Source organism: Mercenaria mercenaria, chromosome 4 (assembly GCF_021730395.1).
Source record: "Mercenaria mercenaria strain notata chromosome 4, MADL_Memer_1, whole genome shotgun sequence".
Classification (NCBI taxonomy): Eukaryota; Metazoa; Mollusca; class Bivalvia; order Venerida; family Veneridae; genus Mercenaria; species Mercenaria mercenaria.
Genome location: NC_069364.1, coordinates 95,623,148 through 95,650,848, shown reverse-complemented (window position 1 = coordinate 95,650,848; position 27,701 = coordinate 95,623,148). Strand labels below are relative to the sequence as shown.

General features: G+C 36.0%; 2 protein-coding genes across 3 annotated transcripts in view; one reads left to right on the top strand and one right to left on the bottom strand.

Moving 5' to 3' along the window:
• Positions 1–497: 497 nt before the first annotated feature.
• LOC123553096 (polyunsaturated fatty acid 5-lipoxygenase-like) lies at positions 498–25,935 on the top strand. Of its 2 annotated transcripts, none has more exons than XM_045342193.2 (11): positions 498–783; positions 11,753–11,839; positions 12,597–12,863; positions 15,039–15,193; positions 17,952–18,131; positions 18,589–19,058; positions 19,441–19,707; positions 19,873–19,989; positions 21,352–21,722; positions 22,115–23,116; positions 23,827–25,935. In XM_045342193.2, exons 1-11 carry the CDS (start codon positions 763–765, stop codon positions 24,004–24,006), a joined length of 3,117 nt encoding a protein of 1,038 aa, XP_045198128.2. In that variant the 5' UTR covers positions 498–762; the 3' UTR covers positions 24,007–25,935. The 2 variants fall into 2 exon arrangements, with proteins under 2 accessions (XP_045198128.2, XP_045198127.2); XM_045342192.2 differs by lacking the exon at positions 498–783 and adding an exon at positions 3,896–4,284.
• A 550-nt stretch (positions 25,936–26,485) lies between these two features.
• LOC123552485 (probable ATP-dependent RNA helicase DDX10) overlaps positions 26,486–27,701 on the bottom strand; it is a 29,712-nt gene continuing 28,496 nt past the window's right edge. The window contains exon 18 of the mRNA XM_045342191.2: positions 26,486–26,818. Coding sequence (XP_045198126.2) covers positions 26,599–26,818 — 220 coding nt within the window. The 3' untranslated portion in view covers positions 26,486–26,598. The remainder of the gene's footprint in view (positions 26,819–27,701) is intronic.

The following is a 27,701-nucleotide window of genomic DNA, read 5'->3' as shown; positions in this document are numbered from 1 at the left end:
CGTGCAGGAAGGAATAACTCAAAACCCTTATAAATCCATTTTATATTTCTGAAAGTACACTCGTAAATCGCTCGCTCATTTTAAAAGGAGGAAAAGAATTTGAGCCATGCCATGGGAAAACCAACATAGTGGGTGTGCGACCAGCATGGATCCAGACCAGCCTGCGCATTCGCGCAGTCTGGTCAGGATCCATGCTGTTCGCTAACAGTTTCTCCAATTCCAATAGGCTTTAAAAGCGAACAGCATGGAGCCTGACCAGACTGCGCGGATGCGCAGGCTGGTCTGGATCCATGCTGGTCGCACACCCACTATGTTGGTTTTCCCATGGCACGGCTCATTTATGTTTTTGTACGTAATTGCAATATCGATATTTTATGTCCGACTTTCATAAGATCAAAAACGCGAACGATATCAATAAAATAAATTATTTATTTGACTTTCTATAGTAATTACGCCGTGTTAAGTCTTGCATAAAAGCTGACATGAAAGTTTTACAACATAATCACCTTGCTGACTATTGAAATGGTTTCGAAGTACGTGTAGTTATATATACTTGTCATTCGCCGGATTAAAGGTCGTTGGATGTTTACATTCTGCATACTAACGCCTACGACATAAAAAGATATCTTTAACTTGAAGCAGACTGTTTATTTATTTATTGTATATGTGGACTTCTTATCATACTTTTCATAATAAAATGGGAAAGAAAAACTGTAAATTCGCGGTGATACATCAGTGTTAACCTAAAGGAATTTAATACGTATGGTGAGCAGAGAAATACAGGTAAATGCGAAATTTGTATTGTAAATCAAAGCACAGGGGCGGAACGGTTGGTTTTGTTATGGTCAAACAAGGAAAAAACTTGTACCTTTTCTACATTTTATGTCCTGCTGACATGATATTTAAACAAATATTTGTTACGATGTTTTTCGTAAAAAAACTGATTTATTGTAGATACACGTTTGACCATTTATGGCTCAACATGCACCAACCTAGTTATATGGTGTACTTAGTGCATTGACCATTTCTTTAAAACAAATGCAGATATTTTTTTATCTTACGTCAGCGAAACATAATAAACTGTGCATTTTAACCGACTTTACTCTTAAAAAAATCTTTATATGACTGACTGCTCTGTTTCAAGATCAATTCATATTTTATAAAACTATAGACAGTTGAAATCAAATTCAGCATAATATCTAAATAAATGAAGAAGAAAAAATCACGTCCATAATAGGATGCGAACGTGGACCTATCTCATGCCAGGCGGGCATATCGTTCCTTTTAATCGTGACCTGTATTTGTAAACTTATTTAGGCTGTATTTTTGCCATAGAAATATAATTAATTACTTGAACTTCCAACTAGAACTAAATACATGTTATTAGTTACGCATTATTGTATAAAAATTTGTTGAATTAAAGAATGTCTACATAAACTGGAAACTTATAAATTCTTGAGGGGCTTAGCTTTATAGTGACTGTTGAAACAGAGTTTTCTGTACTGATTGTGTTACTGAGGATAGCTTGCTTCGGCGCAAAACACGTTTGTTCATTGTGACATTACACATTTGAGCCGCACCATGACAAAACCAACATAGTGCGTTTGCGACCAGCATGGATCCAGACCAGCCTGCGCATCCGCGCAGTATGGTCAGGATCCATGCTGTTCGCTTTCAAAGCCTTATTGCAATTAGAGAAACTGTTAGCGAACAGCATGGATCCTGACCAGACTGCGTGTTGGTTTTCTCGTGGCGCGGCTCATTTATCGTTTGAAATGTAACATGTTACACTGAGGAAACATAGACTGTTGTTTGCGGTTATGTTACCAAAAGCTTAAGTTTTTGATACATCAAACTATAGAAAGTATGAGTTATGTAACACCATATAGGTCGCACTGTAGCGGTTGAAGACGACAGCAGTTGGTGTTACACTGCAGAAAGTGTACGAAAAGTAAAACGCCAAAATATATTTTGACAGCTATGATTTCATTAAAGAAGATCATTATGTTACCATTCGTTTGGTTAATTTATATGTACAGAGTGTTAAATTTTCAAAAGTCTGTGTCAAGTAGCGTAACAATAGTTGCCACTTATATTGTGGTTGTAAGGCAGTGATGCATTGTAAAAAAGTGTACAATAGTTCAAAATGTGGTTGCTGCTTCAGACTAGAGCCTAACACTAACGGTATGTCAATTGTTTCACTTTTAAATAGATGTAATGCGCATATTTTCATAGTATCTGTTTAACTTTGATCGATTGCGGCGTTATGCCAGTTTTCAGTAGTATTTTAACATACCAGTCTGCAACTAATCGTATAAATCATAGATGAAACGAGAATGCATTTTATTCTCGTGAAATGTATACGTCCGCTAGAATAACGCAGTTTTGGGACAAACTTATTTATAAACTGCGTACCTGAAACATCAGTATTGTAAAGTTGAATAATAATTATTCATATTGATGTTCAAATTTTATATCGGGTACGTGGTGTCATTTGTAATGATTAAAGGTTCTTTGACGACGGTATTTTCAATTTTACTCAGGTAAAAGAAAAAAAAAACTTTTATAATAATTTAAGTGTATATGCGAATGTAATGAAAATATTTTTGCATCGAGAAATAGTATGTACTCGTTCTTCCGCGGAATAATATTACGCTTCTGAAGTTGCGCACTTTTTCCGCTGCAGAATTCGTACACATTTCTCGATAAAGAGCTAATAAACTATAGCTAGGTAATAATAATTGATGTATAAGCTATAATTGTCATCTTCCTTAACTGTATATCGAATACATTAAAATTTAATTCCTTTCTGTCTCATTCTCTGTTGTAGTTTTTCATTCATATCCGTAGCATAGAAAATCCATTAAAAATGTTCTTCTCAAGTTTCATGCATTAAAAAATCACAATCTTGGACTGTCAGTGATTGAAAATTGAATATCGATAAATCAACCGACTTATCACGAATTCAAACATCCACGAAGTATAAGAAATAAATCTATTCAAGTTCAGAAAAATATTTCGGAGAACGCAATTTAAATTTTGGCGTGCTTCATTTTCCACATGTTTTCTTCTTTTACTGTATTGATACACCATTGTTTAGACTAAATGCCAATACATCGATATCACGATAAACGACGACGGTGACAGTGATTTATGTCCTCACATATTTTGGTGTAAACGCTGTCATAACAGCAGTTTAACTTACCATACACACGTCTGTCTCATTCTTATTTTTGACATTCTCTTGTATATCAGAAGTTGAGACAGACGGTATACATCTGATATGCGAAAATATTTTTTTGAAGAAGGAAGGTCAACCAAATACACTTTAATTTTGATATTGATTTGCGTATATGGCAGTTTTATTGCTGTATATATAGATTTAAATATATCATGTTCCATGTCTACATGCACGACCTTACTGTGTCGAAAACGCGTTTTACACTTACAACGAACATTTCTGAAATCCATTTTGAGAAGCACGCGGCAAAGGGGATGTTTTATACACCAAGAGGCTGTTTAGAGCTGTTTAATTGTGAAAAACCCGGAAAACAGTGAAAATTGTTACGAAGGGGTTGGATTAATAACGCTTAATTATGTCAAAGAGTTGATAGACTTTTATCACATAGCAACTATTTACCCCGTTTTCATCTGTAAAATAATACCTGTGTCCGATTTATAGAATATATTTGAGCCGTGCCATGAGGAAACCAACATAGTGCTGCGACCAGCATTGGCCGACCAGCTGGGCGACAGACTGCGCGATGCAGCTGGTCTGGATCCATGCTGGTCGCAAAGCCACTATGTTGGTTTTCTCATGGCACGGCTCATTTGTCATTCCCTCCTGTCAATAACCCTTAATATACTAGTAAACATGTAAACAGTTTTAATAGAAATTTCATTGCTAAGCATTCAATCAATATGTGGGAAATTAACAAACCCTGTTTGTCATAAATGTTTCAAAGGTTTACATATTCAAGCAATGATATTTTCTCAAGGGACCAGAACATTGTAAAAGTTCAATAAACTTGTGCTATCGGGAGTAGAATGATAACAATGTGCAGGGAATAATTCACATAATTTACTTATTTCCAAGGGATCGTATAATTCAGTCATATACATCTGTTAAATATTAAATGTGTTGGACGATATATATTAATGAAAACACTATGCATATAATTAATGATTTCGTTCATTGGAAATAATTAAGCAGTGCCAAACACAGTAGTTGAAGAATAGATTTGGATATATATGTTATGGCCTGGCAGTGAATGTGTTGTTACAGTAAGTGAAAAGTAATTTTTAAATGTTTCGTATCACAAAAACTCAGTGGACTAAAATAATATATCTGAGTGTTAGAATTTCGTTTTAATTTCTATGGTTTTGGTCAACAAGGATCAGTTCAACTGACTTCAGTATACGTTAAATTACGTTGCATAGGAATACATCCCCTTGGTCGAGAAATTAGGCTAGTTGCCAAATGCTCCGCTTTGCTTCAAGGATTCGAAACTACACTTTGGAAGGAGAAAACGGGAAAACTTTATTCAGCTTGAATTTAGATACACGAGTGCTTGTTCGTGCTTTTTGTGTTTCCTAGGATACCTAGGGTCTTCCTCAGTCGTAAAGCCATGAAGTCCCCATATGGCCTAAATTTTGTTAGCGTCAACATAACAAAATTAAACAACAAACAAGGAATCGGTAAAACCGAATGATGCTCTCCGATGCATGTGCTTGTCTCAATATGGGGAATAACGTATAAGAAACCAAAAAAAAAAAAAAAAAAAAATAGAGATATTAAAAAGAAGAAAATTGAATAAAGGGAGATAATTTAAAAACTAGGTAAGGTAGAGTTTATGGCCTCTATCATTTTGTGAAGTTTCATTGAAATGCCATTAATACTTTTCAAGTTATGCTCCGGACAAGCCTTATTTTGTTTAATAAAGGGAGCTAATTAAAAAAAAAAAAAAAACTAGCTAAGAGCTATGGTTCTTTGACACTGGACTTCCCGTCAATGGCCTCTATTATTTTGTGAAGTTTCAATCGAATGCCATTAATACTTTTCAAGTTATACTCCGAACAAGCCTTATTTTATATGATAAAGGGATATAATTCAAAAACTAGGTAGGATAGAGTTATGATTCTTTGTCTCAGTGGCCTCTATGATTATGTGAAATTTCAATCAAATGTCATTAATACTTTTCAAGTTATACTCCGGGCAAGCCTTATTTTGTTTAATAAAGGGAGATTATTCAAACTAGGTATAGTAGAGTTATGGTTCTTTGACACTGCACTTTCCGTCAATGGCCTCTATCATTTTGTGAAGTTTCAATGAAATGCCAATAATACTTTTCAAGTAATGCTCCGGACAAGCCTTATTTTGTATAATAAAGGGGAATAATTCAAAAACTAGATAAGTTAGAGTTATGATTCTTTAATACTACACTTTGTCTCAATGGCTTCTATGATTATGTGAAGTTTCAATCAAATGCCATTTATACTTTTCAAGTTATAATCCGGACAAGCCTTTTTTGTATGATAAAGGGAAATATTTCAAAAACTAGGTAAAGCAGAGTTATGGTTCTTTGACGGTGCACTTTTCGTCAATGACCACTATCATTTTGTGAAGTTTCAAACAAATCCCATTAATACTTTTCAAGTTATAGTCCGGACAATTTTATTTGATAAAGGGAGATAATTAAAAAACTAGGTAAGATAGAGTTATGATTCTTTGACGCTGCACTTTATCTCAATGGCCTCTATATATGTGTGAAGTTTCAATCAAATGCCTTTAATACTTTTCAAGTTATACTCCGGACAAAAGTGTGACGGACAGACGGACGGAAGGTCGGACGGAAAAAGCGGCAACTATATGCTCGCCCTTCGGGGAGCATAAAAATACAACCATCCGCATACGGGTGAAGAAACAAAAATCAGTACGCAATCATCAGCGGCATTGAATGCACCTTCTTATATGAAACGTAAAGTTTGGGTGTGCACGTGCTTAAAGATTTGAGTATCAAAAGCAAATAAAGCAGGTACTTATTTCTGGCGTGGCTGACACTGATTGTTGTTATTACTAAATCTATATTCAATAGTCCTTTCCATTGGTCTAGATGTAGTCACATGATCAGTGGTAAAAAGTCTTATTGACTCGAAGGCGGAGCCAAAAACACGTATTGATCTCCAGCTGTGACGTCATCACGGTTTGACGTCAAAACAATGTGACGCCGTACACAATTTACCAAGAAAAAATACCAAAGACTGCAGATATTTGTATTTAATGTTTATACTTATGAGTATGCTGGATTTGATAATAAAACAATTGTTGCCTTTTAAGTTCGGTCGATATGTGGATTTATCGACCTGATAAAAGCGATATCGACCAAGCGCGCCAAAGGGCAATAATTGTATATACCCTTCTCAAATGCGTTCATTTGATTGGTCGAAATGAGTGCACGCGCGGGTCCGCAAAAAGCGATATTGGCCTGCAAAAGTGATAATGACTCTTGTGATACCATTTTTGAGTCGGCTAAACGATGTAATCGTTTTGACGAGTCCTTGCTATCCAGCGATTCTCTAAGTCTAAATGGACCAAATAACACAGTGAAGCGATGTAGTTCCATTAGATTTCTCAAACTTCAAACAGTTCACTGCAAGAATGAAATTAAGTTGCGTGAATTCCCTTTGCTATGACCAATATACGATGTAATCTGTCATATTTATGACTTGTAATTGTGCAATACTCGAATGTAACTCATTAAGCATAAATGTGCATTTTATGAATTGCGCAGGCTTACAAAGCTTGCGTAACATCCAGCGAAAGACAAAAAATAGTTCCACATGGCTCCAGATAAGATGCGTATTAGCGTAAATTACGTATAGAAATAATGCAAATACGCATGTCTAATAATTTCTAAACGTATATAAAATTACAGAAATGCACACAATGCTTTTTTAAAACAAAATCTGAATCATCTGGATGCGTTAGGTAACATAGCCGATCCCGATCAGCCTTAATTCTCCCACATTGAACGTATACACGCATCGTATGATTTCTATAAACTTTGCGTGGGTTTCTACACACACACATGAATTTTGCAGTCAGTAAACGGATAAATTATCGGAAAAAAGAAGCTCTTACTGTTTGTTTAGTTACTACAGTAATTAAAATGATTTAAGTCTTATTTATCGAGAAATAAACAAATCGGCGAAACATTAAATTGTATTTTCTGTAATTTTGAAATCGAAAGTAGATCGTACTATGTTTGGCGAAATGAAACAACTTTTTATGAAAAGATTTAAATAAGGGTAATTTAACCGTAATTTCAATGTCAGATACGCCAATTGCTGCTAAATGTCTTCGTATCACAATTTGTAAATATATTGTTCAAACTGGAAAAGTGTAATCGTATCCGGATATAAATTTTGGTAAATATCGAGCTGTGTTATGAAATTTTAAGAAAAAAAAAACTAAAAACAAACTGAAACTGGTAGACTATACTGTCAGTACATCAATCATTAGCCGACTCAGGCCATTCAGGCCTTTGATTTCTGATATGTATGAAATTTATAGGCCAGTCAAATGAATGCATTTGAGAAGGGCATATAATATAGCAATTATAGACTTATGTTTCGGTCAATATGTGTTTTACGGACCTGTAAAAATGATATTGACCTTAACATAAGTCAGTAACTGTATATTATTTACCCGAGGTCGGAATATTGACGACAAGTCATTCAATATGTGGCATATTACATGACATCAGCGCGGATTTCAGAATAATGGACGGGCAAGCAAACAGACCTGTTTATAAATGTAACTTTGGATAGGCGATTTATTTATAGGGTCATTTCATATATATATATACCGTATATTTTATTTGGGAAAGTAAAGATTTCGGCTAACAAATATCACTTATGTTAGCCTAAATGACAAATAGAAATACGATTTCTTATAAAACCATGTACTTATAATGTGAAAATAAGCACTTGTCGCAAACAATGTGAATGTTTTTCCAATGCATATTTTGCAACACAGAATGTATAAATACGAGTGTTTCCAATTATCTTACTTATATATAATACATGTATATGGTAATTTATCCAATTTCGTGTACATAATTGTACACTTACTGTGAGGGTAATTTTCCTTATCCGCCACTTTCATATGAAAGAGCTCTTTAATATGAAAGTTATTTCGTCAATACAGACATTAGTTCAAAGAACTTGAATTGCAAATAGCTGATATAAAAATCAAGTGAAAGACAAAATTGAAAATATGCTATCATAGGATGCATCAGTATTTATTTATAGGGTCATAACGGCTTTGTTAATAATGAGGCTGTTACATTTTTTGTTATGAACATAATTTTTTTTTCCGCAATTCATAAATAAATGTCATAGGTTTGAATATTATATTAATATAGTAGAAAGTAGTATTGAATACATTGTTTTTCATTACCTCCCTTTATAACAGTTAGTGTATCGCTTTTGTCTAACATCGAAAGAGGTAATTGTCTAACAATGCAAGTATGCATTTTCGCTATTTAAACAGTTGCTTAATCTTTTTTAATCCCCCGCCGTGGCGGAGGGATTATAGGAATGGTCTGCGTCCGTCTTTCCGTCCGTCCTTCCGTCCTTCCGTCTTTCCCTCCTTCCGTCTGTAACAAAATCGTGTCCGGTCCATATCTCCTAAACCCCTTGAAGGATTTTCATGAATCTTGGGTCAAATGATCACCTCATCAAGACGATGTGCAGAACCCATGAATCAGCCTTGTCGGTTTAAGGTCAAGGTCACAACTCAAGGTCAAAGGTTTGAGTCTGCCATTTTGTGTCCGCTCTATATCTCCTAAACCCCTTGAAGGAATTTTATAAAACTTGGGTCAAATGATCACCTCATCATGACGATGTGCAGAGCCCATGAGTCAGCCGTGCCGGCTCAAGGTCAAGGTCACAACTCAAGGTCAAAGGTTTGAGCCTTCCATTTTGTGTCCGCTCTATATCTCTTAAACCCCTTGAAGGAATTTTATAAAACTTGGGTCAAATGATCACCTCATCAAGACGATGTGCAAAACCCATGAGTCAGTCATGCCGGCTCAAGGTCAAGGTCACAACTTAGGGTCAAAGGTTTGAACCTTCCATTTTGTGTCCGCTCTATATCTCCTAAACCCCTTGAAGGATTTTCATCAAACTTTGGTCAAACGATCACCTCATCAAGGCAATGTGCAGAACGTATGAGTCAGCCATGTCGGCTCAAGGTCAAGGTCACAACTGAAGGTCAAAGGTTTGAGCCTTCCATTTTGTGTTCGCTCTATATCTCCTAAACCCCATGAAGGAATTTTATAAAACTTGGGTCAAATGATTACCTCATCAGAACGATGTGCAGAAATTATGAGTCAACCATGCCAGCTCAAGGTCAAGGTCACAACTAAGGGTCGAAGGTTTGAGCCTTCCATTTGGTGTCCACTCTGTATCTCCTTAACCCCTTGAAGGATTTTCTTCAAACTTGGGTCAAATGATCACCTCATCAAGAACTCATGAGTCAGCAATGTCAACTCAAGGTCAAGGTCACAACTGAAGGTCAAAGGTTTCAGCTCTGTATCTCCTAAACCCCTTGAAGGATTTTCATAAAACTTTGGTCAAATGATCACCTCATCAAGACATTGTGCAGAATTCATGAGTCAGCCATGTCAGTTCAAGGTCAAGGTCACAGCTAAAATCAAAGGTTTTACCCTTTCACTATCCATAGCAGTGGCGGGGGATTTAGCTGTCTTTCAGACTGCCTTGCTTTAAAATAAAATTAAAAGCTTTATTGCACTATAATACGAATTCATTGTATCTGTAAAATTTCCCAGGGTTCCGTGCCCTGTGGTTTAGGTCATTGTCCCTCACCGCTGTACGTTTTAAACCTCGCTTTAAGCTACAGTCACACATACGGATATGTCCGTGCGTTGAGGTAGGGTGCGGATGGGATTGGTCTTGGGGGTGGGGGTGGGGGGGACGGACACGGATAAGTACGGAGCAGTACGTCTTAGTATGGGAAAAATGGTGAGAAACGGGGAACAAAAAGCTACAGGACGCGAACAAGTACGGATAGGTACGGCGTGCTACATTGAACTACGTTTTACTGCGCCTGGCAAATTGCCCAGCGCGTGGAAGGGTCTGTGGTGAACTACGTTGAACTATGCTTACGTACGGGAAGCCTCGGATAACTACGTTCAGCTACGGCTCAATACCCATGACTACGCCGTTCGCATTAAAGTTTAGTAATGGGTCGGTAAGTTTCATATTAAATGGCCACGTGTAGCCGGCGTTTCCATTACGATTATCTTTGACATCATAAAATACGGCAAGATACGTTTCAGTACGGATAACTACGTTAAGTACGTTTAACTACGGATGAATAAGTTTCAACCAAGTTGGACTAAAGTCACGCTCAAATGGCTTCGGATCGCTCAAACTTTTGTTCATGTTCAAAAGTTGGAGAAACTTGCAAGTTTGGGACAAGTCTTGAATACGTTTTGACCAAGTGTTGGTACGGATTGATACGGGTACGGCTCAGGTACGGATCGATACGGATTACTACGTTTCTATCCTTGGCTAGACGTAGCTATCCGCGCCGTATGTGTGACTGGGGTATTAGGGTGCAGCATTCTTTCGTGTGAGGAAGTCATCCAGGGATTCTACCCAGGTGCCCGCCCGTGCCTAAAATAATGCTGGAATGGGCACCTGGGGTCCTCCACCTCCTGGGACTCTCCACCTCCTGGGGTCGTCCACCTCCATCAACAGCTGGAAAGTCACCACACGTCCTATAATTGGGTTGTGTGACGCAACAACAAAATATGAATGAATGAAATTTCCCACGTTTTAAAATCAATTGTCTTTCATGTATAGACTATAGTATATATGTGTGTATTATATTGTATTGTATAATCCCATGTTGTACTAACAAGATACATGTATTGTATACGTTAATAAAATATCTGTTCTGTTCTGTTCTGTTTTAACGTGTGGAAATAGACAATTAAATGATGAAAATTGATTATACCTGGGTCGTAAAAGAGCTTAAAGTGTAGATTTGCATTATTGCCTCAAGCTAATTATAGGAAAAGAAGCAGTAAAATCGTGATTTGATATTATTTTGATAAGTTTTGAATAATTAAAAGCATCTGCGCATGCATTTCAAGTTATAGTGAATATTATATTGTATTATATTATTGATGTTATAATGTATCAATAAATATTTGAATAATGTAACATTAGAAGTACCTGAAGTTTGCATAATAGAACTTGAAATGAATTTGATGTAGTTTCAATAAAGAACTATATTGACTGGATAATTATTTAAACATTAAAACAGGTGAAATTCGGGTTATAATGTATATATTGCCGAAATAAATTGTGAATCCACTGGTTGACAAATGGAGCCCCGTATGCCGAATGGTCATTGCCGCTGATTCCCTTTTTGCCTTACCTCCGTGGGTTTGAACCCTGCTTTGGTCATCATGTGAGGAAGCAGGCAAGGTGACATGCGAGGTCGGTTGTTTTGTACTGGTGCCTGTCTGTCTGATACAAGGTCCGGAGCCACTCCTGGGTTTGCTCCGTCATTAAAAGCTGGAAAGTCAGCATATAACCATGTATTTGCGACATAAAACAGCGTCACTCATTTTTCAAAGACCCTGCTTGAATTCATCAAAACAAGAGCTTTTGTATACATCATATTTAATTGTAACACATTTTTTTTCTGTTTTAGACAATGACAGAAGACAACTGGCAGAACTGTGGGTTTCAGATTTACAGATCCCTAAAGAGAAAAGATGGAACAGAAAGTGGAAAACCGGTAAGTTCAGTTTTCCTATCATCTATATTAGTCGCATTACTTTAAAGGCCCAATACTTTATTTAAACACAAAAAAGACAGATTATATGCAACTGAATCCTTAAACAAGCAATGTACTAAAATGGGCATCAAGGGATGAGTGGTTGAGGTCTCTTTCTTCGAACCACATACCCTCGCCTCTGTGTTCCACTGCTTCACGGATATGAGGAGGCCATCTAGCTGGCTTGCGAAAGGTCACCATGTCTAAAATAATGTTTGAGGGGGAAGGGCACATAGTTGTCATTCGCTTCTATTTTGTTGATGCGACTTGTAACCAAACCCAAAAAACTGCGCCAGAATACAATGTACATTGTTACAGTTTCAACAATATCATTATTACAGCCCTTTAAAAAGTAAATTACTTCAGATGGCCATTGAAATATGACACTTTTGTATATCCTCCTAGTACCATTGGACTTTGAATATCTTGCACTTAAGCCACCTGCGTTGAAATATTTAACTATAATGTTTTGAAACGCGTATAAATTTGTACTTTTCATCATTATAGGGCACGGTTTGTAGCACATGAAAGCTTCCATCAGTAAGATACCTACTATCACTATGAATATGATAAATATGGCATCTTAAAAATGTAAAGCATCTTTAGATTTTATGTAAATATATAAAACCGTCTTTACGGTTTTTATCTGTCATATGTGTTTGCTTAAGTAATCCGCATAATATTTTGCTTGAGTTGTTTTTCTTCGTTTCAAACATAGCCTCTACTGCGATCTACGAGTTTCACTGCAGATACGATACGTAAAGCGTCTGTTCAGTGGTACAAGATGAAGTGGCAGTTTACCGGAAGTGCCAATGACCTGTGGGGTGAAGAAGTACAGGGGTATGCTGTCATTGATGCAAATTCTCCGCTTGCAGGACCTGTGGATTTTTTCAGATCGGGAAGAGTGAATCAGATACGAGTGAGATTTTTCAATTTGTCACGGGGAGATGACGCCTCTGACGACTTCCGGTGTGCATTTCTTAAGGTAATTTGTACTTTTGTTACAATTCTTCTTAAAATTTGTTTATATGTTAGGGAGTCAATGGCGCAGTGGTTAGCAGGTTGGACTACAACGCCAGCGATCCAGGTTCGATTCACGGTCGCGGCTGAAATCCTGACTAGTGTTCAGTGCTGGGTGATTTACTTAAATTGGTACTGTTTCCAGCAGTATCGGCCTAGACTGAATGCTGAGGAGGTAAATATGACGCCTGCCGTGGGCTCAGTTGGAAATAAGTTGTTCCACCCATTCCAGGTGGGATTTTCGTCGACTACCCACGTTAAACAAGAAACTTTACCTTTACCTTTTATATTTATCTATTTTTCTATAGGTGACAGAGTTTCAGATTTGTAACCAGTGTTTTCATCTGACGCTTCAAACTGGCGTCATCTGTGTCCGCAATCCAACTCCTCAGCAACGCCTCCCTTTATATTTTTAACTTGTCTTTAGGCGTTGCTGAACTGTGCTTAATAAAATGGATACAAACTATAATATAATTATGTTTTACAGTCTTCTTTCAAAATGGATAAAATAACAAGATTTCATATTACATATCTGGGTCAAAAGAAATGTATATCTAATGGCCCCGCATTACCGTTGTAGGTGATATGACACCTAGATAGGACTGGTATTTCCTTTTATTGTGTATAGATTTGGTTAAAATGTGTATAATAAAAAGTATCGGTTAGAACTACAGCATGTATTTTTCAACTATTTGGTAATGCATGTTTGTTGCAACATTATTATGTTGTTTCACTATTTTAGCGGAATGATTTGTATCATACTGACACGGTTAATGATAGTTGAAGTATCTACGCTTCCGATTACATTTGATCAAGCATTTCCGAAAACCATTTTAAATATGTCGCTTTTGACTTATATTATTTCTTACATAATACCGAAGCTGTCGCGCAAAAATAAACGCTTTTTGTCAGCTCATTATATTGACCATATTTTATGTCTGCAATTATTATAAATACAAATTCCCTGCAATTACTCATGTGAGTGGAATGACCTTCGCCTAAACTTTTCAGAAAAATAATCCCTGTTAGACTAATAACCTGTATGTGTATAGTCATTTGTAGATACGGTAAAAGTTCTACAAGTCAGGCGGTAAATGTGACCATGTTGACACTTTTCCCGAGGGTTATCATTAAGTTTATCAGGTGAAATATCCGTATGAAACACGACTTATATGGTGATAAGTGTGCACGAAATTTCAATATTACATATTAGCCGGCGGCATCGGGTAGACTCAGTGCTTCAATGGTAACACTGTCGTTAGCACTACGAAACCAGGAGTCGTTAGACCGACACTCCCGCCCAACCTTCCCCAGCTACTCTAACTAGAATTACTAACGTTGGTCTTATAACCCCGTGTATGAATGCTTCCAGTTACATATGAAACGCGAAAAAACATGGAAGCTTCTGGACTCGGAGCGTCATCTGTATTTCGAAGCTTCTTCTTGAATCGTCCAGACGGGTTACCGATTGCGACTATAAGTAAGCACATCACAAACGCACACGCACACGCACACACACATAAATGAATTAATTTTTTCGTACATATTTTGAACAAAAATAAACATTCCCATTACTACGTAATTGGTATAATTATCAAATTTCTTTGGTTGAAATCTACGAAATTATTTCCATAAAGCAATAAAGACAAACTTGAATAGACCTTTAATCTCATTTTGATATTACGGCGAAAATATACAACAAGTGATCGAGTTCTTACAGCTTATTTTGTTAAAAAATCTAGTATGACTTAATTTTATTGTAAACCATACTTAACCACAAAGTTAGTTTAGACTGTGTTACCCGTAAACCGATTATTTAAATAACTGTTGTAACATTGTTTGTATGTCAAGATCATACAACACTAATCGTCAGTGACCTCCGATATTTTTTTCAGTATTTTCATAAACTGACCGTTGTCAAAATCCGTCCGAGAGATCTTTAAAGAGTACGCTGAAGATCTATATTTGGAATTCTGAAACAAAATGTTAACGGAATTCGTGTCCCTTTAACGGTACCTGTCTGGGTTTTTTAGCACAAAGTTGTGTACATTTGTATCTTCTTTACAAAAATATTCTTTCTGCAACCAAGTTTCGACATTGGCTTATAAACTTGTTGAAAATTAATGTTATCATATTTCAGTTTGGCGAAACTGAGAACGAAGGGCCGTTGGATCTATCTTTCTCTACCGGGAGAGTATCATGTTTTCACAATACAGCAACCCTACAAGAGTTCCTTACAGCTTTAGATGGGGACGAAGATTGTACCAGGGACTGGGCTTTACGGATGCCAAACAAGTATGGATTTTATCAGTGTAGAAAGCAAGACTTACCTCCTGTCGGAATGAATGAATTTGTTTGTAAACTGTATTTATAGCCGCCACTGCTTACTCATATGGACGACTTCTCCGAAAGACTGTTTGTAATAATAGTGGTAGGTTAGTGCAGGATAAAAAAAAAAGAAGCTCAAATTTCGAAAGCTTCCTTGTTCTTTAGCGTGCCAGGTGGAAAGCACGGAACTCGCATCTCAATGTTAGTAATTTGTAGTTCGAGGAGATGGGGCTCGAACTCACTACCCCGGGTTTCATAGTCAAACTGAATGATTATATAATATACACGTTAGAAATACTTATGCTTATACAATTCTAATTAAGCCCGCCCGCTTAGCTCAGTAGGAAGGAGGAAGATCTTCGGGTCGCAGGATCGAAAGTTCGATCCCTGGGCGAGGTGCATGTTCTCCGTGACGATTTGATGAAAGAAATTGTGTCTGAAACCATTTGTCCTCCACATTTGATTAATGTGGAGAAGTTGGCAGTTACTTGCGGAAAACAGGTTGGTACTGGTGCATAATCCAAGCCCGCCATGAAATAACCGAAATACTGTTGAAAAACGGAGCTAAACCAGAAACAAAGAAATGAACATTTTAAATCTATGAAATCTTATTGTTGAAGACTAAACTGACAAGCTCGTCTGGCAACGTAGATAAATATCGAAATATCTACGTACCGGTAATATATATTCAACATTTAAATGAAGAAAATACTGCTAGCGTTTGAAAAGATGGATGTTGTGTCATATTTCAGTTTCCATTTGCAACTATTCAAAAATGACACTTAATTCATTTTTTTTCTGAAAGGAGTTTTCGCTTTGCACTAGATCTCATTCGATGTTCATTTTAAATCTAGATCTATTTTTTTTTCAGAAATAAGTTTTGTTTTATGATCAGCACGTAAAAGGCTTTCAAGCATGCAACATAATATCAAACTTCATGCAAATGTTTTTCTTTGATGTTTGTGATTGACTTTTGCTCAGTGGCATAAAGAGAAAATCAAATATAATTTGTGTACATGCCTTAATATTACTGTAATTTCAGTGCTATGAGCCTAATGCAGTCAAACAGGTGATAACGACCGCCTCCAAATAAAGACCACCTCCGAATAAAGACCGCCTCCAAATAAAGACCACCTCCAAATAAAGACAACCTCCGAATAAAGACCGCCTCCAAATAAAGACCATCTCCAAATAAAGACCACCTCCGAATAAAGACCACCTCATAATAAATAAAGACCTCCTCCGAATAAAGGCCACCTCCAAATAAAGACCATCTCCGAATAAAGACCACCTCCGAATAAAGACCATCTCCGAATAAAGACCACCTCCGAATAAAGACCGCCTCCAAATAAAGACCACCTCCAAATAAAGACCACCTCCGAATAAAGACCTCCTCCGAATAAAGGCCACCTCCGAATAAAGACCGCCTCCAAATAAAGGCCGCCTCCAAATAAAGGCCACCTTCAAATAAAGACCACCTCCGAATAAAGACCTCCTCCGAATAAAAAGAATAAAGACCACCTCCGAATAAAGACCGCCTCCAAATAAAGGCCACCTCCAAATAAAGACCACCTCCGAATAAAGACCTCCTCCGAATAAAGGCCACTACTGTAAAAGCCTGTTGATTACATTAACTTACTTTCTTACATGTTTTTAGATCTCCTATCAACAAAAAACACATTTTTTTCCGTTTCACAAGGGTGGCCTTTACAGACGGGGATATCATGTGACTGGAATCTCGAACTAAATCTTTTGTCCGTATATTTCTTCAGATTTGTCCTGATATGATTCAAAAATATACGCTCATTTGTGAAATATGACACGCAAATATTAACTTGTTTTTCAATCGCCCCCGCTGATAAATTCTGATATCGCTCGTGTATCATACTTTAAACGAGACTGCAAATTGCACAAAAAATAAAGTTGACAGTTGCAATATCAAGAGAACGTGATAATGTTTAAAACATGTGTGAACTTGTAAACTTGAGGCATACGTGCAGGTAACTTTTGTATAAAAAATAAACAATCAGTACGATATGTTGAGCAAACACATTTAATTAAACGTTTCAAATAACACGTTTGAAAAAAAAACTGAAACGCTTCAATGTTATCAGTTTTAGGACAACCCGCCCACCTTAATAAACATAAGCATATTCTGTTTCAGCTTTATAACAAGAAAGTAGAAAACATCACTTCTTTTATATATTTTGACAGTGGCATCAGTCTGTGTTTACATTTTCAGTAAACGACATAATTGCGTTTTGTAACCTTGCTGAATAAGTATTGCCTGATTTCATCTATTTCATGTGTTCAAGTTACTCATAAAAGCAGGTTTCGCAACATTGTTACGAACTAAACTATGTCAAACTTGTCATATCTTAATACATTGTTACATAAATTGCTCGCACTTGAACAAAGTTTTATGTAGAACAATCATGTAAAAGAAATATTTAGGCTGTTTCAGCGACTGGTATCGGGAATAATTTATAACCTCTGTTCACAACACTTTACAAAAAAAAAAGAAAAAAAAAAAAAAGAAAACGTCTCCGTACAAATGCAGACACTTGCTTTCGTTTGAATAAACTTTTCTGAATAAATCAACAACATCAGAGCAACAACCTTTTCCAATAAACCTCCCAAATGGTGCTTGCTTTAGTGAGGTCACATTCTACTTAATTATGTTGCATGATAATGGAACTCCTGACGTCTTACCTTTCTGTTTCAGTTATTATGCATTGGCCGACGGAATCCGAAGGTACCCAAAATGTAGGACTGCCCTTGATTACCATAACTACGCAACGTTCTCCGTTAAAACAGGTAACGGCAATAAATTGGTCAGATTTCGTCTCCATGGGAACAACGATGTTGACAGTCGTTTGTCCAAACAAGAACAAGAAGAAGCTTGGTTAGTTGTATCATAATATTTATCAAAAGTCTATAAAATGATGATAGGTGTAATTTCAAAATCTCAATGATGATATTGTTTAAGGCAGTTCTGTCAGCACGGGCGTTTCGTGTATAAACTGTATTAGATTTAGGTTATATTTCTTTTGTAAGAAAAAGCTAGATACAGTCTTGCAGTTTTAAGCTAAGAAATTTGTTACAGACTGTGCAGGAAAAACGTGAACAAAAGAACAAAACCACTCCGTATAATGGAAAGTATGTAAAGTCGCCATCTTTCCCAAAAGTTGGTCAAAATGGCAAGGACAATTACATACATAAATTATTTAACATTGGTATCTGTGAAAGGACCACTTAGAGACAAAACAAAAGTTGCAAACATTTCCCATGCTTAAATTTTTATATGATTTAAGACATATATTTGGAAATATATCATATTCTGCAATTTTACTCTGTTTTAGGATTATACAAAGACCAGACATGGAACTTCCCTCAGATACCTATTTACAGCAGAAACTGAGAAACATTGCACAAGAAAACCTTACCATGAAATTGCAAGTCCAGATTCGGGACATCACAGACGTTAAGTCAGTTTTTGATCCAACAACGGAGTGGGAGGAGAACGATTTCCCGTGGTGTGATCTGGCCGATCTTTGCCTTTCGTATTCAGTACCAAAACTTTCAACTGAAAGAGCCAAGTATAACTTCTGCAGTTTGCCCGAACATATCCAAATGGTTGTACCGGAAGGGACAGAGGACTACGGTAGTCTGATTCAAATACAAGAGAAAGTTCTTACCTCAACGACAAGAAAGAAACACCAAGAGGGGTTAACACCGGCAGGTCATAAAGAGACAACGTTCCTAGTTCATGTTGAAACCGGGAACCATTTGTTTTCAGGAACAGATGCTGGTGTCTATATTGCTCTGTATGGTTGGTTTCATTTTATTGTATGATTTTTGTTCTTAAAAACATCTAGTATTCTTAATTAAAAAAGTTAAAGAAGCAGAACATGTACAGTCACGTCGCATTATATATGGAGAAAAAACATGGTATATTTCACAGTACAAAGTTGTATAGCAAGCCAGTTAGTTTTTAATTCCTTAAGAGCAATGCTGAATTGAAAACGAATCAAAACTCTGTTGAGACATAAAATAAGCACCATTTGGAGACATGTTACTCATTTTCTTGGTCGAATTACGCAACGACATTATATATTTACATAATCTTCCAAACTGATAAAAGACACATTTTACTTGTAAATGTTGATGTTGGTGTTTACATTTAGACATCAAATTAAAATAACTTCTTTCAGGTACTAAAGGGAGAACAAAGAAGATATTGTTAGATAAACTGTTTCATAATGACTTTGAGAGAGGCAGTAAAGAATCGTATTACATCACAGTCCCTGTAATTGGTGACGTCAAATTTCTGCAAGTGTTTTTGATTGGTGGAAAATATACATTTAAACGAGAATGGTTCCTAAACTACATAGTCCTGATGGATCTAACGACGCGCAAACTGTTTGAGGTACCAGTTTATAGATGGATAAGCGACAAGATCACTATACCAACTGGAGAAGGTAAAAGGTTACACCTCTAGAATAGAACATAAATCTAATTATATTTATCATAAAGTAGTTTATCCAAAAGACTAAACGTACAGCAACCAGAATCAGAATTCTTAGCAACAAATAAACTTTCAAAAAATTTCATTAAAATATAGCAGCGTCCTTTATTTTTGGCAGCTATGTTGTATCAGAAGGAAAGAAACACCGACAGAAAATATCTCCGCCGAATATGGCTAGATGAGCGGGATAAACTGTACCCGTGGGCACGTAAAGAAGGCTTACCCGGATGTATAGGTACGTACGGTATACTTGTAAAACTTCCAGAATATCTATCTAGCACTATGAACAGTATTGTAAACTTCTAAAATTATCATAGACTTACGGTGGCATGAAGGTGAATTTTATTTTATTATTATCTTTTTCGCAAAATAAAAATAGAGAAAACAACTCAAGCTTTTTTTCTTTCTTATTTCTCGCAAAAAGAAAAATTGTAGGAACATATTTCAGTTGGTTTCGCGATTTATTTTTGCATATATAAAACAATACAATTATCATGTCACCTTTACGCCACTGTATGGACTTTGATTTTAAAAGTAATTCCATTAAAGTTTCATTAAATCTTGTACTAGGTGATAATTAGGAAGAAATTTGCAAAAATCACACAAACGGAACAGTAATGTACTGCTTTGCTCTTCACTGGGTTCTACGAAAAATAAAATAGTGCAAGGTCATTAAAATCGTAACTGCTCGTTTTCTCGTGAAGTCACAAAGCCTAGAGCAGTTAATTAGCATAATGTTTGAATATTTACAACCATCATTTGCATACCCTACTTTTATCGTTTTAAGCCACAATAGCATGTAAAACTCGAGTGCATGTTCAAGTACTCTAATATAGATGTTGTATGTAGTTTCACTTTCCATGTTCTTGTACATACGTGTCATGTTTGAATGTTACGTTAGCAAATTATTGTATCATATAACAAGAAACGTTTTTCTCAAATCTGTTTAATTTCACTTAAATGGTTAATTGTCTGGAAAAATGCAGTCGTCCTGTGGTCGCTTCTTTTCTCAGAACCCGTACTACACAGCAATTATAATTAATTTCTCATGTTGTAAAGAGTAGTTACCCTAATGAAATCTTGCAATCACTTCGTGATACATATCCCGCTGTTTCGGTCCACTTTGAAGAGTTTAGTAATTAAGCTGCAGGCTCAGTTTTATCACGCTTTATAATGATGGCTCTGATTTGCCTGTATGCCTGTTGACCCAATGTTTTGGTCTTATCATTTTTTTTCTCATCGAGTTATTATCATCTATCTTTCGATGGAGTTATTGCCCTTTGATAATTCAGACACCGCTATTGATGATGAGTTTATTCAATGATAACACAAAGACAACTTGCTCATACGGCAGCCATTTTCAGGTTCGCTTTATTGCCCCATTAATTTTTTTTCAATTGATTTTGCTTCACGTCGCAGTTCCGGACATTTTAGATATTGCCTTTCAAGCTTGGCTTTATTTTAGAAATAAAAAAAAAAGTTGCATTACTTCTCCATTTTCTCCACGTTCATTATTTTAGTATATTCTGTCGCTTTAACATGCAGGACATTCATATAGCCATTCTGCTTACAAATGTAATTTTTCATAAACCTTCAGCCAGTGAGACGTACAATGGGCTTCCGGATGAGCTGAAATATTCCACAGAGAGGCAGATAGAAAAGAAGAAAATCCTTGCTGACGTTCTTATCAAATTAAAACTCCACAAATACACTACCGTCTTTCAATCCTTCGATTCATTCGACGATTTCAAAACTATGTCCGAGGTGGTTCCTAGCTCTGAAACGTCTGCAGCTATCAAAGAAGACGATAGGTGGCGCACTGATGAAGAGTTTGGGCGGGAATTTCTCGCTGGTGTAAATCCGGTCATGATAAGGCGATACAAGGAACCAATACAGAAATTCCCAGTTACCAACGATATGGTTGGAAATTTGCTCGATAGAGGCTTATCTTTGGACCAAGAAATAAAGGTATCTTATCTGAAACTATGTTAAGTTGTATATAATCAAGATGGCCGTTTTAATAGGCCTGAACTTCAACTTATGGCCACCAATTGCTTATATATTTTGTTGGTCTTCAAACATTAAGAATTAAAGTGGCAGAGTCTTTTATAAAATGACATTTCAGTACTTGTATCTAGTTAGTACAAAATACTTAATTACCACATTTTTCAGAATTCAGTATACATGGTACATGAACGCTTTAAGATGCGAAGAAGTAACTTGATTTCGTTTTTTTACTGGACTTTCCTTGTTGACGTATAAGACCATCAAGTTTTGTCACTAAACATGTTAATTATTAAATAACGAACACGCTCAATAATGTTTGAATTCGTTGGATTAAACTACCTAATATATTTCAGGCTGGTCACATTTATTATGTGGACTATCCACATATGGCTGGACTTCCTAGAAACGGCGAGTTCTTTGTGTCCGATCCAATTGTTATGTTCTATGTGCGTGATTCCGGACAACTGGTACCCATTGCAATACAGTTAAGCCAGGAACCAGGACCAAAGAGTCCCATTTGGACTCCGAATGATTCCGAAATGGATTGGTTGCTGGCAAAAATGTTCGTGAAAGCGGCAGATTCCCACTATCAAAGCATTTACTCACATTTAGTGCAGACACACTTTTTAATGGAAGCAGTAACGGTGACACTGCATCGTCAGCTACCGCCAAATCATCCGGTCTATAAACTGCTTATTCAGCATTGTACATTCACTGTGGCGGCAGGACAAATGGGTCGTGACCTTTTGTTGAATGGTGAAGATTCTGTTTTCAAGAAAATTTTAGCAATTCCAGGACATGAAATTGATCTGATGAAAAACAGATTTAAAGATTTTACTGTGAACGAACTTATCATGCCAAAGGCAATGGCAGACCGAGGCGTCGACGATGCAAAGTTGTTGCCAAATTACCACTTCAGGGACGATGCAATGCTCATCTGGAACACATTATCAGAATATGTGTCAAAGATCATGGCACTGTTTTACAAAAGTGACACGGACGTAGCAGACGACTCTGAAATGCAAGCGTTTCTTGCTGATCTGCGTGAAGAAGGTCTTAGAAAATCTGCGGGGCCACCAAACGGCCTCCCAAAAAAGATTACGTCACTTCCGGAGTTAGTGGAGATCATCACTATGATAATTTTCCATTCGAGTTGTTACCATGCAGCTCTCAATTTTACACAGATCGATTACTTTAGTTTTGGTCCAAACTATCCAAGCTCAATGAGACGAGCGCCACCTAGTAAGAAAGGTGAAACAACTATGCAAGATGTGATAGACAGTCTACCCAACAAGTCTACCCAAGCTGTGTCCATTGCATTCGCGAGTTACCTCAGTGAACCATTAAGCGATGAGGTAAACAATGATTCATTTCATAATTCACATTGAAATTGATGAAATCGTTTATGTTGTAAAATCGCTTTTCCGTAATGCCATTTCAAATGATACAGACCAGGTCCCATGTTCACAAAACATTTTTCGGTCTCAGCTGAGTTTGAATTTGAATTTTACTAGGACTTCCAAAATTTCAAATTTTACTAAACTTCAAGATTAAATTCCAACTGAAAGTTACTATCAAGACTGGATTACTATCAAGACTGGATAGTCAATTGAAAATAGAAATTAATTTACTCATTTAATCTTGATATAAATGACAAAAAAGAGTTTCATTATCAAACTCAGTCGAGACAGAAATTGTTTTGCGACCACGGGGCCAGGGGCCATGAGTTTGGAAACCAGTCCCAAATTATATCTAGCATCTGACTGGTTAATGATGAGGCTAGACTTTTGAGACTGGTCTCAAGTCTAATTTTTACATGTAGGTCCTAATAACGCTGTCAAAGCTTTAATATTGATGTTACTCTTTCATGTTACATATTATAAAGTTTCAGGTTAACGAGGGTGTTTTATTGTGACAATTATGAACATAAGAATGACACCGAATGCAAGCTTTTTCAGTCTGCGGTATATTTCCTCATGCATCTTATTGCCTCCCTGTAATATTCTGGTGGAGACACTTGCAGAAGTAATCGTTTGTCTATTATAGTGATCATAAATATTTTCAGGTTTACCTTGGCGAATATCAAGACAGCCATTTTACGGAAACGGAAGTGCGTGAAATTTTAGATTGGTTTTCAGACGAGATGGAGAAGATTTCACAATCTATCCATAAGAGAAACATTGACCTCGACATTCCGTATGTGTATTTGCTGCCGGAGCGTGTACCAAAGGCAGCTGGACAATGAGAATTTAGCGGAATATTATACAACAATAACAACAATTACTGATAATAAGGGTCAGATACATTGTACATGAAAACATCTAGGTCTAGGACATGGAATAATATCTAGATCATGTTGATTTAAACTTAGCTGTACCTACGTTACGTGCTTTTGTTGGAATATAGAGAGCTGCCAAGAAACAGATCAAAAATGAAACTTCATCATAAAAAAATGTTGCACAGGGCAGATATCATCACAAAAACAAACTTGGTGGTTTAAGTATTTTCTCCGAGTCTAGTTCTTTGTCACTGCAGCAGACTGTAAAATGTGTTCAGAATTGTTCAGATAAGACTTTTATCATTGTCAAAATGTCCACGTACCTACTATTGACGCCAGAACATATTTGCTGGAAGAAATAAATTTTTCTTTTCAGATAATTCCAAAATTGTAAAGATATAAATTTAATTACTTTAGCAAAATATTGTACAATTTGAACTGTGTTCATCATCATGTACATTAACTTCACACTATAGACGGTTCACATTTTCTGACATCACTTTTTGTATATTCTGTCAGAGATTTATTTTGAAATTTTGTAATTACACCCCTTTAATGTGAAAATATTTTAAATCCTTCTTTTGATTTAAACATAATTTCTACTTTTTCACTTTATAGATACTAGGATATTTGAACATTGTGAACCAAAACTGTTTGTAGCATCCAAAATCATTTCTTTCCAACATTATCTTGATTGTGCATGCAGGATGGTCAAAGGGAGGTAACTAAAATTCTACAAACTTGCATTATGTATTTCTACTACAGATATAATTGTCAATGCTAAAATTTGACTAATGATGATTAAATCTACACTTATGCTAAAATGATTCTATCTATCTTGGGCAACCAGGATAGGAAAATCAAATTAAAAAAATACTGCCATTTAAACTTTTACCATGTATTGAGCATTCAAATTATAAATATTAAAGTGTAAATGATCAGTCACATACCTTTCACTTGACTGAAATGTGATTAACCACCTTTAACGAAGACCTTTCTGTCCAAGAACTTAATACGCTAAAGGGCTCTAGTCTAGCGTATCAGGGGACAGGTTACCAGACTTTATTTTTTGGACTCGACATGGCCATATAACTGTTTTACTTATCATTTTGGATGTAGTTTTGACATTTTGGTATAAAATTGTGACCATGTATTCAGTGATGTAGAACTTAGTGCCAGTACAGGTTGTTATAATGGACCACAACAATGGCATTTACATGCAATTTTATAGGCATTTCTCTTGAAATAAACATAACCCTTCTTTTCATTTTTTGTTAGTTTAAGTGAGTGAGTGAGTTGGGTTTTACGGTGAATCGACACAACATGGTCATATATCGCCGAGAAGTTCTTTAAAATAAGTCTTAAAAGGGCATAACTATATTCAACAACACTGAACATTAGAAATTTTATTTAAGAATAAGGAAAAGAATTTTGTGTTTTTACACCTATAAAAGACAGGCCAGCCCCTAACAGATGTGCAGATATGAATCTGGGGGCATAAATTGTGGGGTTAGGATTCATGCCCCACAAGGAAAAAATCTTTATCTGCAGAGCATCTAAGGTATATTTTCACTTATGATTGGAGATACAGTCTCATCAGTTTTGAAATTATTATGATTTATCAAATAAATCATGTTTGTGAAAATTATATGCATGCCTTGAGGGCAAATCATTTGTGCTAATGCTGTTTATATAGGCCTGACTTCCTGAATATAGTAAATACTATATCATTTTGTTTTCATTTATACCTTGAACTGTTGTTATCAAAGACTATTATACAAAGCTCTTTGTACTTACTGTTCAAGCTTATGTTTTAAATGGAAAAGTTTAACTTATTCTGCACATAATTTTAGTTTATTTCTTTCTTTATTAGGTAGGGCACAATTCTACTTAAAAGATAACAAATGACAGTTCCTTCTTTAATTTATCTTTTATTTTTGAAAACGTGAGTTTTTCTTAACAAATAGTTAATGCATGTATAAATAATGATACTGTATTCACTTATTTTTGTATATAGAAAAAGAATGTTGTTTGACATATGTAATTTTTTTATATTGTATTTTCTAATAATTCTTTTAAATCTACAGTCTTTCTTCATACATTTATTCTAAACTTTACAGAATTATAGATAATGCATTTTCATGTATAAGAAAAGATTTTTCCATTGTATTTTATGTAATGATGACATATGTATCATTTTAAAGTGTTTTTACATTTCTAATAAACATTATTTGAAAATGTTACTGTTCCAGTTTATTTATTAAGTACATTTAAAACTGAATATTTTGCAACCGATTTTCTAGCAAACCAATGCTCATCATAGGTTTCATTTCAGTTTCTTAGCACAATTTCTAGTTGGGATATGTGATTAAAGATATTATCACCTTCTTTGCAATACTAGACTGTTATCTCTTGGACTGGTTCAATAAATAATTCTGAAGACTGGTTCCTGTTCAGCTACTTCCTAACTGATAATAATTACATTTAAGTGAGAGCCTTATACTGCAGCTAAGTGGCTACTGTCATTGAGGTATCTGCTGCCAGGTCCATTTAAGATAGCTACTTCCCCTGCAACAATCTCAATGCTATTTCTTCATCATCCTGAAGGGTAAGTTCAGTGTCCATAACATTATCAGAGTCTGAGTTATCTGAATAACTAACAGCGTCATCGGAATCACCAGAATCACCTTCCTCACTACTTGACTGATTAGACTGTCCCATCTTAGACTGTGCCTTCTTAGACTGGTTGGATAATTTTGCTCTTTTGGATACAGATGGTCTACAAAAGAAAAAGATATGAAGATAAATTAGTGTTTTCGTGAAAATTCCATGCAAACATTTTTAACAGACAAACCTTAATAACAAGTCTTAATGGAGAATACCTCAAATTCCTGCATATCTGCCAAATATAACAAAAGTGAATTAACCTCTAGCTTGCTGGTGGCAAGTGATTCTGCCTTTGCGACCATGCAGGCTGATCATGGTCTGCACTGTTCGCTATTCAGTCAGTAAATTTTCAGTGAACACCCCTTCATATAATAAAATATGGTATTGCCCAAATTGAATGACGGACTAGTCCATTTTAGAAATTTAGCAGGCTAAAGGTTAAAACTAGTGCTGACATGAAAAGCATATAAGTGGGCAAAAAAAGAAGAGATTAATTATCCATATACATGAGGGTGGATCAACATCTGGTTGGAATCTATCCTTATCTTTGAACACTTTCTCATACACATAGAGCAACTAAGCTCATGACATGATGATATGAGGAATAAACTATAAAATACTAATGTAGTTCTGTTATTGTCCGACCAGATTTACAATACTAGTATAGAGTTTTATGGAGGAAGAGTTTGAAATGTTTCCATATAGCTACCCCCACCCCCAGGCAGCCATGCTTTCAACAAATCAACATGGTTAGATGGAATTTGGTAGAGGTTCACCCAAGGAACAGAGTTTTAAATCGAATAGTTTAAAATTCCAGATAGCCTTAGTCACCTCAGGATCACTGCTGTAAAATTATTTTAAAGTAGGGCCAGAAGAGTTTTTAAAGTTCCTCTTATAATAACTATAGGGAAAAGTGCAGCCATATTTAATATGGATCAGAATAACTTGAATAACCTCAATAGTTGGTCACCCAAAGAAGACCTGCATGAAACCAT

Bases quoted from the DNA above. Each gene is read 5' to 3' on its own strand.
- LOC123553096 (XM_045342192.2), top strand. From the start codon at position 4,252: ATGTTATGGCCTGGCAGTGAATGTGTTGTTACA. The intron at 15,194-17,951 runs GTATGGATTTTA...TTTCTGTTTCAG, and splicing joins GCTTTACGGATGCCAAACAA to TTATTATGCATTGGCCGACG. The intron at 19,990-21,351 runs GTACGTACGGTA...ATAAACCTTCAG, and splicing joins AGGCTTACCCGGATGTATAG to CCAGTGAGACGTACAATGGG.